The 14,067-nt window shown below is 42.3% G+C and overlaps 1 protein-coding gene across 1 annotated transcript in view; it reads left to right on the top strand.

Annotated features, from left to right (window-relative positions):
• Positions 1-4,612: 4,612 nt before the first annotated feature.
• LOC147819185 (uncharacterized) overlaps positions 4,613-14,067 on the top strand; it is a 39,676-nt gene continuing 30,221 nt past the window's right edge. Inside the window, exons 1-2 of the mRNA XM_087173606.1 lie at positions 4,613-4,682; positions 5,063-5,210. Of these exons, the coding sequence (XP_087029732.1) occupies positions 4,613-4,682; positions 5,063-5,210 (218 nt within the window). The remainder of the gene's footprint in view (positions 4,683-5,062; positions 5,211-14,067) is intronic.

Below are 14,067 nucleotides of genomic sequence, written 5' to 3'. Positions count from 1 at the left end.
TTTATTTATTTGCGTGTGTGTGTGCATGTCTGCGTGTGTGTGTGTGTGTGTGTGTGTGTGTGTGTGTGTGTGTGTGTGTGTGTCAAGGCCTGCCAATGGCCCTCGTTAAGAGGAACATTTAACAGTTAAATATATGATACACAAGTTTAATAGTGGTCCTGACTGCAGTGGTTCTGGTCAATAATTAGGATAAACTGTAGTCAATAGTTCCCACCCACTAACATCCAATCCCACCCACTTATTGGTCAATGGTAACACTAATTGGAAAATCAATGATGGAGTATGATGTGATTTGTTATAAAATTCCATGTCACAATTTGTTTAAATGTGAGCTGCTATAATTCAACAAGTGATGCTGTAAATTATGTCTGTGTTTTAAAGTCTTGTTCCATGTGCCCCATTTTAACTCTGAGCGCCTGCCCCTCTAAAGGTCTCTGCACAGCCCTGTGCCGATCCTTTACTCAAACGCACATTATGTAATTTTCTGCCGTTAATGGTTTCTCAGTCAAAACAATAATAAAAAGCAGAGAGTTTGGTGACATGAAGTAACATGAGATCATGTTGTTTACATCGGAATTGTCGTCATCGCAGTCAGTTCCTCCCGGTTCGGATTCCTTCACTGTCAATCATTCAGGAGTTTTTTTTTACCAGGAGCCGAATTATCCACAGAGATCTTCTCTTGTTCAAAACAAACAGACCAGGTGAAGAAAACTGGTAAAAAATACTGAATAAAGTAGTTTTCTGTTAAAAATCAGCATTTCTCAGATGCTGTCCGGCAGACATGCTGTGTCAGAGGGGCTGTGACCTGCAGCTAACGTTTGCTCAGCTTGTTTCTCTGATAACTTGTAATCCAAAAGCTCGATAACTAAAATCCTTCATCTGGTTCTGGTTGACATTGACCAATATCTAAAAAGTGTATGGTAAAAATGTGGCTGAAAACAACACTGACACATGAACAAAGAGAATATGATGCTATTGACAGGCAACGGAATAAGACAGACCTTTACCTTGATGTTTTTATGATTAAGAGTTTATTGTTTATACGATAAACAAAACATATACTGAGATGAGGACAAGAAAAGAAAGAAAAGAGAAGGACCAACACGGTTGTGGTTAAAAGTTTGGAGCTTGTCCACTGGTGTTCCAACCAAATGTACTTTATGTAAAAGGTTACTGTTAGTTTTATGAGCTGGAAACATCATTTAACGCCCAATATATAAGAATGGTACTGCCTCCATTTTCAAGTGATACTTCTCTACCTTATCAAGCAGCTTATATGATAATTGTTCTAGAACAACCAGGTGACCAAGAGAAGTGTGCTGGTGCACGGGAGACTTTCCATTCTCTGGATCCAGTCAGCGTGTGGTGGAGACGAGCCACTTAATGCCGAAGGGTCACCCACAATAAACAGCCTGGAGGAGAAAGGGATATCTAGGCTGGCCATTTTTTTCTATAACGATGTGTAAAGCAGACCAGACTACCATCTTTGTCATGACACCTCCAGCACTCAGAGCTGTCCACCAAACCCACCTAATGCATCCTGGATGGCGTCCAGTAGACTCTATTTATAATTTTGAATTTGATCAGCCTTGATCGCAGTTCCCTACGATTTTTTTTCCACCAATCCCCATAATTGTTCCCCATTCACCCTCTGTAAGACCCTTACCATGATTCAAATCACAGAGATTGAAAATTGCTACAAACATTTGGGATAAACTAATTACAGTGGCTGTTTTCATGAACAAAAAATGCATGATGTCCTGGATCTTTCCTGGAAAAGAACATAGCCTCTCCTGACCATTAGCTATACTGTATGTAAAATTACAAAATTAGAGTCTTTCTTTATATGAAAGTTAAAGTCAAAGTTGGTTTGCTGTTGTAAACCCTTTATATCTCACACCTTGCTGTGCAGCTAGTCGAGAGAGAGATTTTCCTCTTCCTGCTAACAGCAGAGTGATGGTGTTGGTGCTGGCACCGTTGGTGGCTGTGAAAGCAGGAAGCAGAGAACTAGTGCAGACAGTAACTCAGTCCCCATGCCTATTACTGTTGGCAATCCACTGTTTATTCTACAACAAGGACAAAGCCCTCTTCATGTAGTACTGCCTGTTGTGTGCAGTGTGGGGGGATTTCCAAACAATTACTTTCACAGGACTAAGTCACGGGCATCAGAGAATACTAACACAACAGAAATTTGAGTCTCTGCTAAAGATTAGAGCTACAATGCACCGAGCACAATCGAAGGTTAGGCGTAAGTACTTGTCAGTGACTCATTTGTTTGTCAGGGTTGCCTGATCACCTAATTTGTCCTCAGCTCTTGTGGCATTTGGACACTTGAACTCTAAATTCCACGCTTGTCTTCACATTCTTTAGTATCTCTTGTCCTTGAGTGCTTCTTTAACGCTCTGGGTGTATTAATGCCATTAACAATCCAGCAGTGTGTTGTGGGCTGAACTGTGATGTTAGAAACCGGCACTTTGATGAAATAGGACTGACCTCAGTAGAAGTACGACCGTGTTTCTAAATGTCCTTGAAAACATGTTCCCTGCAGTGACTGAGTCATCAGGCACCAGCTATCTGGTACAGTTGTACTATCTCACTCGGACTAATGGGATATGAAGGTGTGCTGCTGGCTGCACATACAGTAGACGGGTTTGGCTGGAGCGGAGTGTAGCTCTCGCTTTTGTAATGAAAAAAAAAAAAAAAGTCCCCTCTCAGTGGTATCATACACAGTGTGGGAGTAACGGTGCACGCTCGCTAATCGTTTTGTTTCAGCGTCCACAACGTGACGTTTTGCAAAACCATTTCAACGTGATTATGATGCTATAATGTAAAACTCATGTACTGAAAATAAAATCTTCAATTTTTGATGATTCTGCATCTACATAAGAATTAGACAAAGCGCTCAGACTGCGCACCAGATGGCTCACCCTACCTTTATGTGTTAGGAGGTGACAGTTTAAATCCTGTGTGCTGAGTGCCTAGGGCTCCACTACAGGGAAATTGCATTCTGATCCAGTTCACTCCTCTTGTATGTTAGTGTTATACAACAGACTATTGTGTTTGGCATTTGCATTAGGGCCATAAAATTCACCTCGCTGGCTTTCCCTTATGTAGTGCGATGAGACAACAGTAGGAGTTCTAGTTTATCTGTTGCCATGCTACAGCAAGATCACATCCACGCCCGGTCTTCAAAGCTCCTCTGCAGCCTTTTTATTGAAATGCATCACAAGAAAGGAGCGTGTGTGGTTACAAACCTATTTACTTGCTTTTGGTGTGTAGATTTGACATGACTTTTAAGTACCGGAGGACAGAAAATTAGAGCAGCAGCGAAAAGCATGGCGTGACAGGACAATCTGATGGACATGATATGTAATCACCGACTTTGAGGCAACGAGTGTTGGGTACAAGGTGGGCCAAACGTGGCTGCTATTGTGCGGCCGTATGTGAAATAGTCCTCTGTGAATCCATCATTATGGGCAGTGAATCAAGCAAGCAGGCAGGGGCTGCTGAGAAGAGGCCCCCTGGGAGCGAGGCCTTGTTCTGTCACTACCGGGAGGGACGACCAGATAATAATGGAGACATCATGAGGGCAGGAGATAGGCTTTCCTTTTCAAAGTGGGAGACGGGGAGAATTTGCGGTGTCCCATCACAACAGGCTCACAGCCATTGATTGGTCCCTGGCCTGTCTTAAAAAGGACAGCTTTAACAGCTCCTGTTGAAGAAAACAGATGCCAGTGCTGTTTGCCACCACAAAAAAAAAAAAAAAGACACATTATGCTTCTCAAAATAGATGAGTTTCCTATTCTGGTAATACCCGGCATCAGATGGGACACAATGGAGGAGGTTCACATGGGACCGGCAGTAATTATCTACCTTAAAACAGATGAATTACATTCTGATCTAATACAGGATAACTCATAGCTGATATGAGGTGTAAAAGCATAAAGTAAGACGATGATTTCAAAGTATGTCCCATTTCTTACAACATATTGAGCTAAAACAATTACTATCAAAGAGTATATTTATTTTCCAGTGTTTCTAGCAGCTCCAGACGCTCCCTCCGGCGGTGGTCACAGATTACTTTTGACAGTCACTTTGAAGACTCTCAGAGACACTTCCAAAAATTAAGTTTAGGAGATGATGGTAGCCCAGTGCAGCTCTTAAAAATACGTTACATCAATATCTTAAATTCTAATTTTCCACTGCAATCACGAGCCTTTTTAAAGTTAATAGCCTTGGCTTTAACAACAGAGGGAGGGGGGACTGGAGTATTGAACACAGAGCACTGAATCTAACATCAACAATCTGCATCTGCAGTGTTTACTGGGTTAGACCTGCGTGTCTCCTCCATAAGTCGGTCGAAGTGACAGCTGCAGACTAATTTTTCCATGTTTTGCTCTCAGCAGAATTAGGTAAATTGTTTTACTTTGGAAACCAAACACATTCTTTCTCAGCAGCGCTGGAAATTTATTTTTGCATTTGTTGCCCCCCTGCTGGCAAGGACTTTAAAATATAATAGCTTTGTCATGCTTTTAAGAGTGCATTTAGGTTCACTGTCAAAACCAAGCCAATTTAAGCTCCTTTTGAGCAGATGATGGAGCACACATTAGAAATGCAGCAACAGCTGCTGAGTGACCACAACAGCATGGTATTCATGCAGTGCCAGGGCAGGCGGGACAATGGTCTCATCCTGAAATATGTGTCTGAAAATAGTATTTTATGACTGAAAGCCTCAAGCCTGGCTAATGTCATGTCAAATGGCTTGTAAATATTTTCCTTTTACAATAGTCTATTGTATTTGTCCTTCTTTTTTGGATCCGTTGCCGGCTTCATCATGAAATATTTTTAACCAGCTGCTCAAGTATGTTCAGGATCTTAGTGATTTAAATGTTTTCCTGCCCACAGACGTGGAAAAGCTCACATCGCCTCAACAGGAAGTCATTCACATGTGATATTAGTGAACTTTCTTTATCGTCACTGCTAGTTTTGAAGTTCAGCTCAGCAGCATCAGTTACTCTGAGAGCACCTACCCTGACACTGTTATGTCTCCTCTTGTCTGCAGAGAAGCCACTGCCACAGGGTCCCCCAGGTGGTGTTATTGGGATCCTTGGAGGTGTCGTTGCCATCGGACTCATCGTTGGTGTGGCTGTTACTGTTTTCATGGTCCATCGGCGGCAGCAGAAGACCCGCACTGAGACAGATAATGACCTGTGAGTACCCAGCCTCTGCCAGAGAATATTGCAAGGGGCCGGACAGGTGGTAAGATTACATGTGAACTCTTGTCAGCCCATGAGAGAGAAACACTTTGAAAAGGACAAATCATTTTTTTTTTGGGGGGGTGGGGGTGGGGTGGGGGGGGTAATATGTTCTGACACAGAGGAACGCAGTACAAACATGTCACTGCCTCCTTCTCATTCATCCTGAGAGCCAATAATCTCCTTTCTTATAGGTCAGTTTATGAAAAATAAACTAATTGCACCCAGACTGAAGAAAGAGCAAGTTTATCTTCATTTACAACAGCAGATAGAATAGATGATTATCATTAAAGCTGCTGCTATTAAGTGGTTTCTTGATTGTAACGTAGGCTGTAGTGAGCCCATTTCCCATTAAAAAACTATTGTTTTAATCAGGACTGATTACAGGACCATGCGCTGCAGTCTCCTCTTGGGAAAGCTTCATCTCTGTTGGATCGTTACGATATCATCAGGAAGTGAGGGAGATTTTTCCAGGAGATTGTTGGAGCATGCAGCGGGTCCAAAGGTCGGGGCTGTCTCTAAATTTTATTTGGAGAAACAATTGTGGAATTATGCAAATTAATTTGAAACAGTAACTAGCGGAAGAAAGATTTGATGATTGGGTTTCAGAAACACATGCACATCTAAAATCCAGAGCAGTTCAGCGTGGAACAAAGACGAGAGAGATGATATGATTCAAATATTGATCTGCTTCTATCAAATCAGAAGTCTGCAGAGGCGACATCTGTAGGTGTTGTAAAAAAAAAAAGAATTACTGCTCAGAATGTATTTTAGAATAAATAAGACGTGCTTCCCTGCATCCATTACGCCAGGCAGATTGCTGTTAAAGATTTAGGGACCCTGCACCTCTCCAACTTTATTTACTCCTGCTCCCCCTCCTCCGGCCAACCAGGTAATTTTGTTCTGCTTGCAAACCACGGGCCATGACAGTTTTGAACATTGCCAGCTGCTGCCTGTACACAGAGGGGAAAAAACAGAAGTTGCAGAGGCTGCAGCTGAGAGAACAACAAGCAACAGAGCTGTGGAAATCTAAAATATCTTTTTGAGCAAAAGGTGATAAAAGTCTCCTCCATCTGTTTAGGAAGAATAGTTAGAAGGATATTTTCAACCAAGAGGGTAAGTAAGCATTCAAGTTGAATACTACTAATTGCCTTTGTTTAAAACACCTGGCCACGACAGATAGCTCAATGGTTGCCAGGGTTTCCATGATGCTCTTGGCTATATGGGATAAACAAGATGCAAACCACATACCCATGGGAATGATGCTGCTGTGTGCAGGGGTTGGCTATCTTCCTCCCTGGGAATATTACCAAAACAAGCATGGTGGGGTGGGGTTGGGGCGGGTGGGGGGCTGCAGAATCTGGTTGAGGGTGCACATGAGCCTTTAATCAACTCACATGATGAGATTATAATGCTTATTTTAGAGCGCACCCCGCCACCCCCCCCCTCCAGAATCTTGTAATTGATTTGATATCCAAAGCAGTGAGGCTAACATCAAGCGTCAACAACCCGCTCTGCCAGGTTGTTGGCCCTCCGCGGCGCCTCCTGCTGCGCGTCGCGGCGCTCTCTGGTGGTGGCTGCCGGTCCACCGCTGGTCCACCGCAGAGACCCAGAACTCACACTGGCTCTACCTCTCAGGAATGCTTTTCAAGACAAATGAAGCACAGAGACTCTTACCTCTCCCATTGCTTTCTGTCTCTTTCTCCCTCTCTGCTAATCTATCTTTCTTTCTCTCTCTGATGCCGAAGTAACTGCTCTCTGTTTCCCACTCCCCTCCCTCAGCATTGCTGTTGCTGCTGTTGCTGATAGTTGTGTGACACAGGCTCCAGAGAAGCCAGAGTCCCCCACAAGGAAAGTAGAGGCACCTGACCCCAGTCTATCCCCCGCTGAACCCTGTCCTCCTGGATCCTCTGTTCTGTTGCCTGCATGTAACGGTGGCCTGCAAGTGACATACTTGAGCACGCCATTGTGAGCACTGAAAGCCACAAAATGTTCATCGACATGATCATTTACTAGACATTCACACTGAACGTGATGTCTAAATAACGTGGAATTGGAGGAATTTCTATTTTTCTTTTGATAGCATTCAACAAACTGAACATTTGAAGTGAAATTCAAACGTGCATGAGAGAGAGAGAAAAAAAGAAAAACTCACCCAGCTCCATCAAATAAAGGCAGAGCAGCTTGATAAACTACTGTGAATGGAAATTAAGCTCGATGAAAACAGTGCCAAGATAAATCAAACTTAATTAAAAGTCTTAAGATAAAAATATCCACTTAGAGTTTATCAGATTTGGGGAGCTTGGACAGAACAGAACACGTTTTTGATGAGATTGAAACACACATATCAAATTGTTAATCGGATGGAAATGTGTAAGCTCGCTGAGGCATTGTTTTTTCGTTCCCGTCACATGAAGCTGAAACTCAATGATAATGTCTTTGTCAACAGACCACATTGTGCAACCTCTCTCCTCTGCCTCTCGCTCTTTCCCTCCCTTTTGTGTGCATGCTTGTTGTCAAATATGCATGACAAGAGTTATAGTTGTGTCAGTGCTGTTTAACTGTTGTTATTGTTTCCTACTTGTAGCTCGGCATGTTAATGCTTAATGTAGTGAAATGTGACTCACAGCTTTAATTGTCTAGATGAATATTTGTTTCTCTTTTCCTGTGGCTTAATTGTCATCAAACATGTTCAGTGTCTTACAAAGGAAATGTTTACTTTTTTTTTTTTTTTTTTGATTTTTGATTTTTGAAATGTCTAATTATGTGAATGCAGACAAGTTGCAAGTGAATGTGTAGGGTTTATTTCACTGTAGATAACCACTGCGAGAAATTCATAGTTTTATATGAATGTCTGTTGTCAGGGTAAAAGGGGGGAAGCATTTAGCCAGACTGTTTAATTCTGCATGTTGATGAGCCGTTAATCAAGCCTGGGCATTTGATAACATGCCTGACTGCACCGCCAGTCACGCCTCTGTTTGCCCTCACAAAGCAGCACATGATGTGACTCATAATTGGTCAATCCTAATATATCACTGGCCCTTTAGAGGCTGCACTGGCACAATAGTCAACTGATTATCAAAATGGATGGGCATTGTCAAAAGCGATGTTCTCAGAATAATGTGTTCATCGCTCTGTCTTTCGCCCCGGTGTGATGTATGACCTCCAAAATGCTGAAAAGCGCTGCCAATCGAGGCGCCGTTCCCCCCTGCAAAATGAATCCGCTCGCTCGTGTTCCTGATGTGCAGCTGGTGTTGACACAGTTGCAGATACTCGCTGGTATAAATCACTCTGGTGCCAACTTTTCCCGGCCGTATTTACCACGATATCTGCACAGAATCACATGCAGGATGTAAAAAGATGCTGAGTTATGAGCTGGATGTCACTGTCACCAAACTGCATCAACACTACATCAAGTGTGGGTATAAATTCTCCCACCTTAGGGGGAGGACATGGTTTCCCAGGACTGAAACGTAGAAACCACCGTGATTTTGGAGGACAGGCGAAATTATTGATAGACTCTACAATAAAGTCAAACTGAAAAAAATGGGATGTTGCAGTTATAAAAATAGATGTCTCCTTCTGTGGCACAATTTGAAAGACGACACTGGCAGACGTGTTTGATCCTGTGTACCCTTTGATATATAAATGGTCACCAGTGCTTTTCACCATTGCTGTGTGGAGACCTTTAAAATGTGATAAATGGTAATTCATTGTTGGACAACTTCTAGCTTTAAGCTGTAACCAAAGTAGGATTGTCTTTCTTGTCTTTCTGAGTCATTCAACATGGACTGTCATTGTACTGGGTGTGAATTTGAATCAATCACTGTTGTTATTAGTAAAAAAAAAAAGTAAAAATGGTGCTTGGTTACTTTGTACAGAATGTTATACATGCAGTACAACTGTCTATAACAATCACCTTTATTTTCATGTTCTTTTGTATAGCAGTGTACGTAATCTTGTTTCAATGCCTAAGGTGTTGAAAAGGGTTTGGAAAGTGGCCGTGTGTGTATAACTGTAAAGTTAAATGTTCTGAGAAGCAAAACCCTCCCCCAACAACAGAAATAGTTTTTGATAAACTTGTCAAAGAACAAAAACAGAAGTCATTTTGTTTCATTCTTGTTTTGTTCTTTCTTCTCTTGTGAGAACAGAAAAAGAAAAAGAAAAAGAAAAAAAAGCTGAGCTGTGCAAAGTAATTGTTGTCCGCCTTTTGAAAAGATCGCAGCGAGACAAAGCATGAAAGTAATTGCCTCCTAAAGATCAAATCACATTTATCCCGTCTTGCAATTAAAAGTATCATTAGCATTTAAATTGCCAAATAAGATTGTGATCAACAGAAATCAATGAGAGCACCAAGGATCAGCTCAAACACTTCACATTGTTTTCCACGAGCAGGGCTGTGGTCATATGGCGGCTCTTTAATCCAAAACGCTTGTGGGGATGCGACACTTCACTTTCAGCAGACAGGAAGAGTCTTCTCTGCTGTCACTCTGAGGGGACACCGTAGCTCTGATTATCTGCGGCTCCAAATCTGCCACTATGTTGCAAAAATTTCGAATAGAAAGGTCACCTTTTTCTGAGTGCATTGTAAAAGTTATTTTCTTTGCTGTAAATCTTCCGTCACAGATTACTCTTCTCAGTTTAAGGATTAGTTATGTTTTCTCCTCGCTATCCCCCCTAAATCTCCCCTTAAGCTGCCCTGAGCCTTTTGTAGCCAACAGAGCGAGGAGGAGCGAGGTCTTCAAGGTGGATGTCTGAGGAGAAAACAGTGCAAACTTGAATGTAGCTTATGGTTCCCTGCCCAGTTGCTTTCTGTTCCCCACAGGCTTGTGGTGCTTGTCAGTTTTCATTAGTGTCTGCCTCTCACAAAGCCAACGCCCACATGCTGCCTGCATCACATTCAGCTCTGAGGAAGTGTGCGAGGTATCACACAGCTGAGATGCACAGGAGGTGGTCGAGCTGAGGTGAACACCATAACATCTGACAAATGACGACTCGAGCTAACGTTAAGTGCAAAGCGCAGAATTAATTATATTGTAATGCATCGGGGGTGGGGGGGGTGCACATACGCAAATCTAAAGTGCTGAATATTTTACTCACCATATGGCCTAAGTATACATCACAGCAGAAAACAACCCTTAATAAATACTTAATGTTACACCGCCTATCACCCATACTTGGTTTGATTTCTGTCGTGTACTTCACATCATTTTTATTCCCAGTGGCAATTCCAGCCAGTAAAAGGTTACGTCTCCACAGATGGTCACTCAGACATGTTAAACCAAGCAAGGCTGCATACATTAATCAACAAGAAGCATGAACAAAGGAAAAATAAATATATATTTAAGATCAAAGACTGATCTTATTTAGCTTGAAAGCCAGCTTTGCATAGAAAAAACCCCAGCTCTCTGTTGTACATTTCAGTCCAGCTTCAATTAGTTTTACTAGAGTCTCAGTTTGCACGAGCAGCTCATGTCGTGTCCCAAATGCTACATGCTAATTCTGAGCTAGGTCTGAGCGTATCGTGCGGTTACACTGGAGAAGAGACAAAACGAGTAAACTCACATGTTCATATGCATACTAAAGTTGCGTAATCTTTGAGTGCACTGTCAATAGACACCTTTCCCAAAATGCCTTGCACAGGAAATTAGGAGGCTCACAGCTGGAAAAACATGAAAATCAGGCAGCTTCAGGAACATTTTGAAAAACAAAAAAATCTCTCTGCTATATCACAACTTGGCTCTGTTTTTCTTTGTTTTAGCTTTCAATATTGCTATACATGTAATTCCCACCTGTTTCCCTTCAGAGATCTGACAAATTATATGAGATGGCTGAAAAACAGAAGCAGACAGATGATCACATGGATTTTGAAAAACCTACTGCAGAGAGAAAAAGAGGGAGAACTGTAAAATTACTTACCAAACTGTCCATTGTTAACATTCATTGCAGTAACATTCATACAGATCAACCTCCTGGTTTAACTTTGACCTGTCCTACTTGCCATAGCTGTGCTCACACACAGATTTCCAACAAACTGAGGGATTAATAGCTGTTTTACTTTCAGTTCCGCCTCCTCCCCTGATAAATTGACTCAGATAGCCAGGCTAAGTTGTTGGCTTGTTTAAAATTTGTCTGATAATCCCACCACTTGTGTCTTGGCACGTCAGACTTGTAGCAATGGTACTGTGTAAGCAGATCTCAGCAGTTACTTTGGTGTGTTTAATGTTTTCATAACTGATAGAAATGATGGCCAAAACTGAGAAAATTGGAATAAACTGAAATGATCCCTTTGGTGCTACATTTGCTTGATTTTGTTTTTAATGTGCTGTTGATGGACACTATAGTTCCACAGTTCATTGCTCACAGGAAAGGGAGGAGCTGCTCACAGCTGGAAGCATGAAAACAAATTAAGGATTGTGACAGTTTCAGGAGCATCTTTGAAAACAAAAAAAACGAAGTATTAGGCTAAATCTTTGGAAAAACATTTAGGTTTCCCATTCTGGAGTTTAATTGGCATTAGTTTTCAAATATAACAGTAAGTTTGACATTGACGGACGTTTTCTTTTATTACTTTCCGCTGCAAGACAGCAAAGTACATTCATGCCCTGTATACTAACATCAACAGTGTACTTAAAAGATTAGTACTTTGTAGTCTTAGTCTGTAGTATGGAATTGGGACATGGCTTGAGTGACTGAGCACACAGCCGTACTGTATGTTTGTGTGCTCTGCACACATGCTGCTTCATCACTTCAACACTGATGCTACTTTTCGCTCTGTTTTTCTGCTGTTGTCAACCAGTAGTGACAGTCTATACACTGATGGTCTCCTGAGGCTGCTGCTTGTGCGTAACATGATTACAGATGTAGCTGAATTCAATCAAAGGGAGGTACGACTAGGGGAAAGTGGTTGCTGTGGGGTGGTAGTCATGAGTCTCTTCATGTTTGGTCAGATTTAATAAACTGACTCTGCATATAGGGCCCCAACACGCCACTTATTTCAACAGGCTTCTTCAGAAAATGTACGATGAAACGCATCACTGGGGGTCCGATGAGATCAAATGTATGTTGAAAAATGCAGCAGGATCTGAATGCAAATACTGCATCATACATAAACATGGAATGATTTCATTCTGCTTGAATAAATCTGTCCAAACATGATGACGCGCAACTTGACTTGTCACATAACAGTAAATATTGTATAAAATGTTCAGTGATGCCACATTTCATTTGAACAAAATGACAATTAGGTCAGTGCGTGGGGGTTTTTCATCAGCTTTCTGTTTCAGCTAACTGAGGAAAAGTCATGATTTAGTGTGTCAGTGTGTGCACAGGGCAGACAGAGGCTGAAAATTACATTTTGTCTCATACATTTCATGAAAGCAAATGATCTTGTTGGCTGTCACAGCTTTTTTTTTTTCTTCTTTTTCTTTTTCTTCTAACTTTTCACCTGTATCAGAATCCAGTCAATCATAGGCAACAGATTACAATACTTTATAATGAGCACGCTGCTGTACCTGCAGAAACCGCATTTCCACAAGACTCATAATTATCTGTCTCTGAGAAAATGGATTCTTCTCATCTGAAGGCTCTGCGATGGAGGAGGTTATTGTAGACGAGGGAGTGTGCGGCACGCTGCCTCTCTCTCTGTGTTTGCTGTGCCGCTGTGCTGCAGGCAGGCTGAAGAGGGTGCCACATGAATCTGGCAGTGGCACGGCAGCCCTGTCTGGAGACAAGGTGATACGGACTGGAAATAATGAGTGTGAAAGAAAGAGTTAAGAGGTGCACTCATGCACAAATTTTCTGCACATTAAAACGCCGGCTTGGCCTTGCAGAAAGGTCATGTTATTCAATAAGGACGTAAACCAGTGCGAATGGGAGGCGGGAGGAGCCGGAGATAATGCATGTAGGTACACAGCTCAGTGTCTGTGCTCCACTTCATTATCTTTGATCACTCCTGATATCATGTCAGAATACAGAAGATGACATCTGACTACCAGCATGTTTGAGGGAAGGGGTTTTCTTTGTCAGGATTTCGTAGCAACAACCCTTCTGCTTCCTTGTCTGAAATAATTATCTGCATGCACTTCAAACTATTTCAACATCAAGCTCTCAATTACTGCTGTCTTTCCTGTTCACAATTTAATTTACCTTTTTATTATCATATCAATGACTATGCGCTAGAGTGGCCAGTGGAAAATTCATTGCTGGTTTGAAGAAAATAGTTTTTTACTGCTCTGTTAATGGCGGCATGTAAATAAGCACAGGTGTTCAGTGGTTGAGGCTTTGCTCTTCCCCAGGTGTGTCAACAGAGGGACAGGGTGAGCTCACTGGGATTAGGGCATGTTAGTACCAGGGATCCAGGGAAAGGTGGAGAGCAGAAGGTGCCTGCTGAGCTCAGTGAGTCACAGCTCAGGACGACATGTCAAACAAACAGTTGCTGCACAGTAGGCAGGGTGTTTGTCCACGTGGCACTCTGGATGAGGCTCAATCCACCCTAAGGACTTGACTCACACATGCCCTTCTCCCTGCCCCCTATACCCCCTCCATCCCCATCTCCTCACCTCAGTGTCCAATTACAGCCCACTCTCATTAGCACAGTGTCTCTCCAGCGAGAGCCTTTGAAAGGGCAGGGGGAATGGCTGCCGCCGCAACAAAGCCACCAACACGAGATCTATCAAAATCGAAGGAAAGAGTGAAAAAGGCAAGTGCAGGCAGGACTTCTCATTATAGAGTGCTGTAGAAGGTGAGGGACGTGAAGAGTGGCGATCCCTTACTGTGCTGAGTGTCATGTTATCTTTTCACTCTCTTAACA

The sequence above is a fragment of the Seriola lalandi genome, unplaced genomic scaffold, assembly GCF_002814215.2.
Source record: "Seriola lalandi dorsalis isolate HSWRI2012SDOR001 ecotype SW California unplaced genomic scaffold, Sedor1 jcf7180002054257, whole genome shotgun sequence".
NCBI classification, from domain to species: Eukaryota; Metazoa; Chordata; class Actinopteri; order Carangiformes; family Carangidae; genus Seriola; species Seriola lalandi.
Note: the sequence above shows the minus strand (reverse complement) of the source record. Positions and strands in the feature narration are given on the sequence as shown.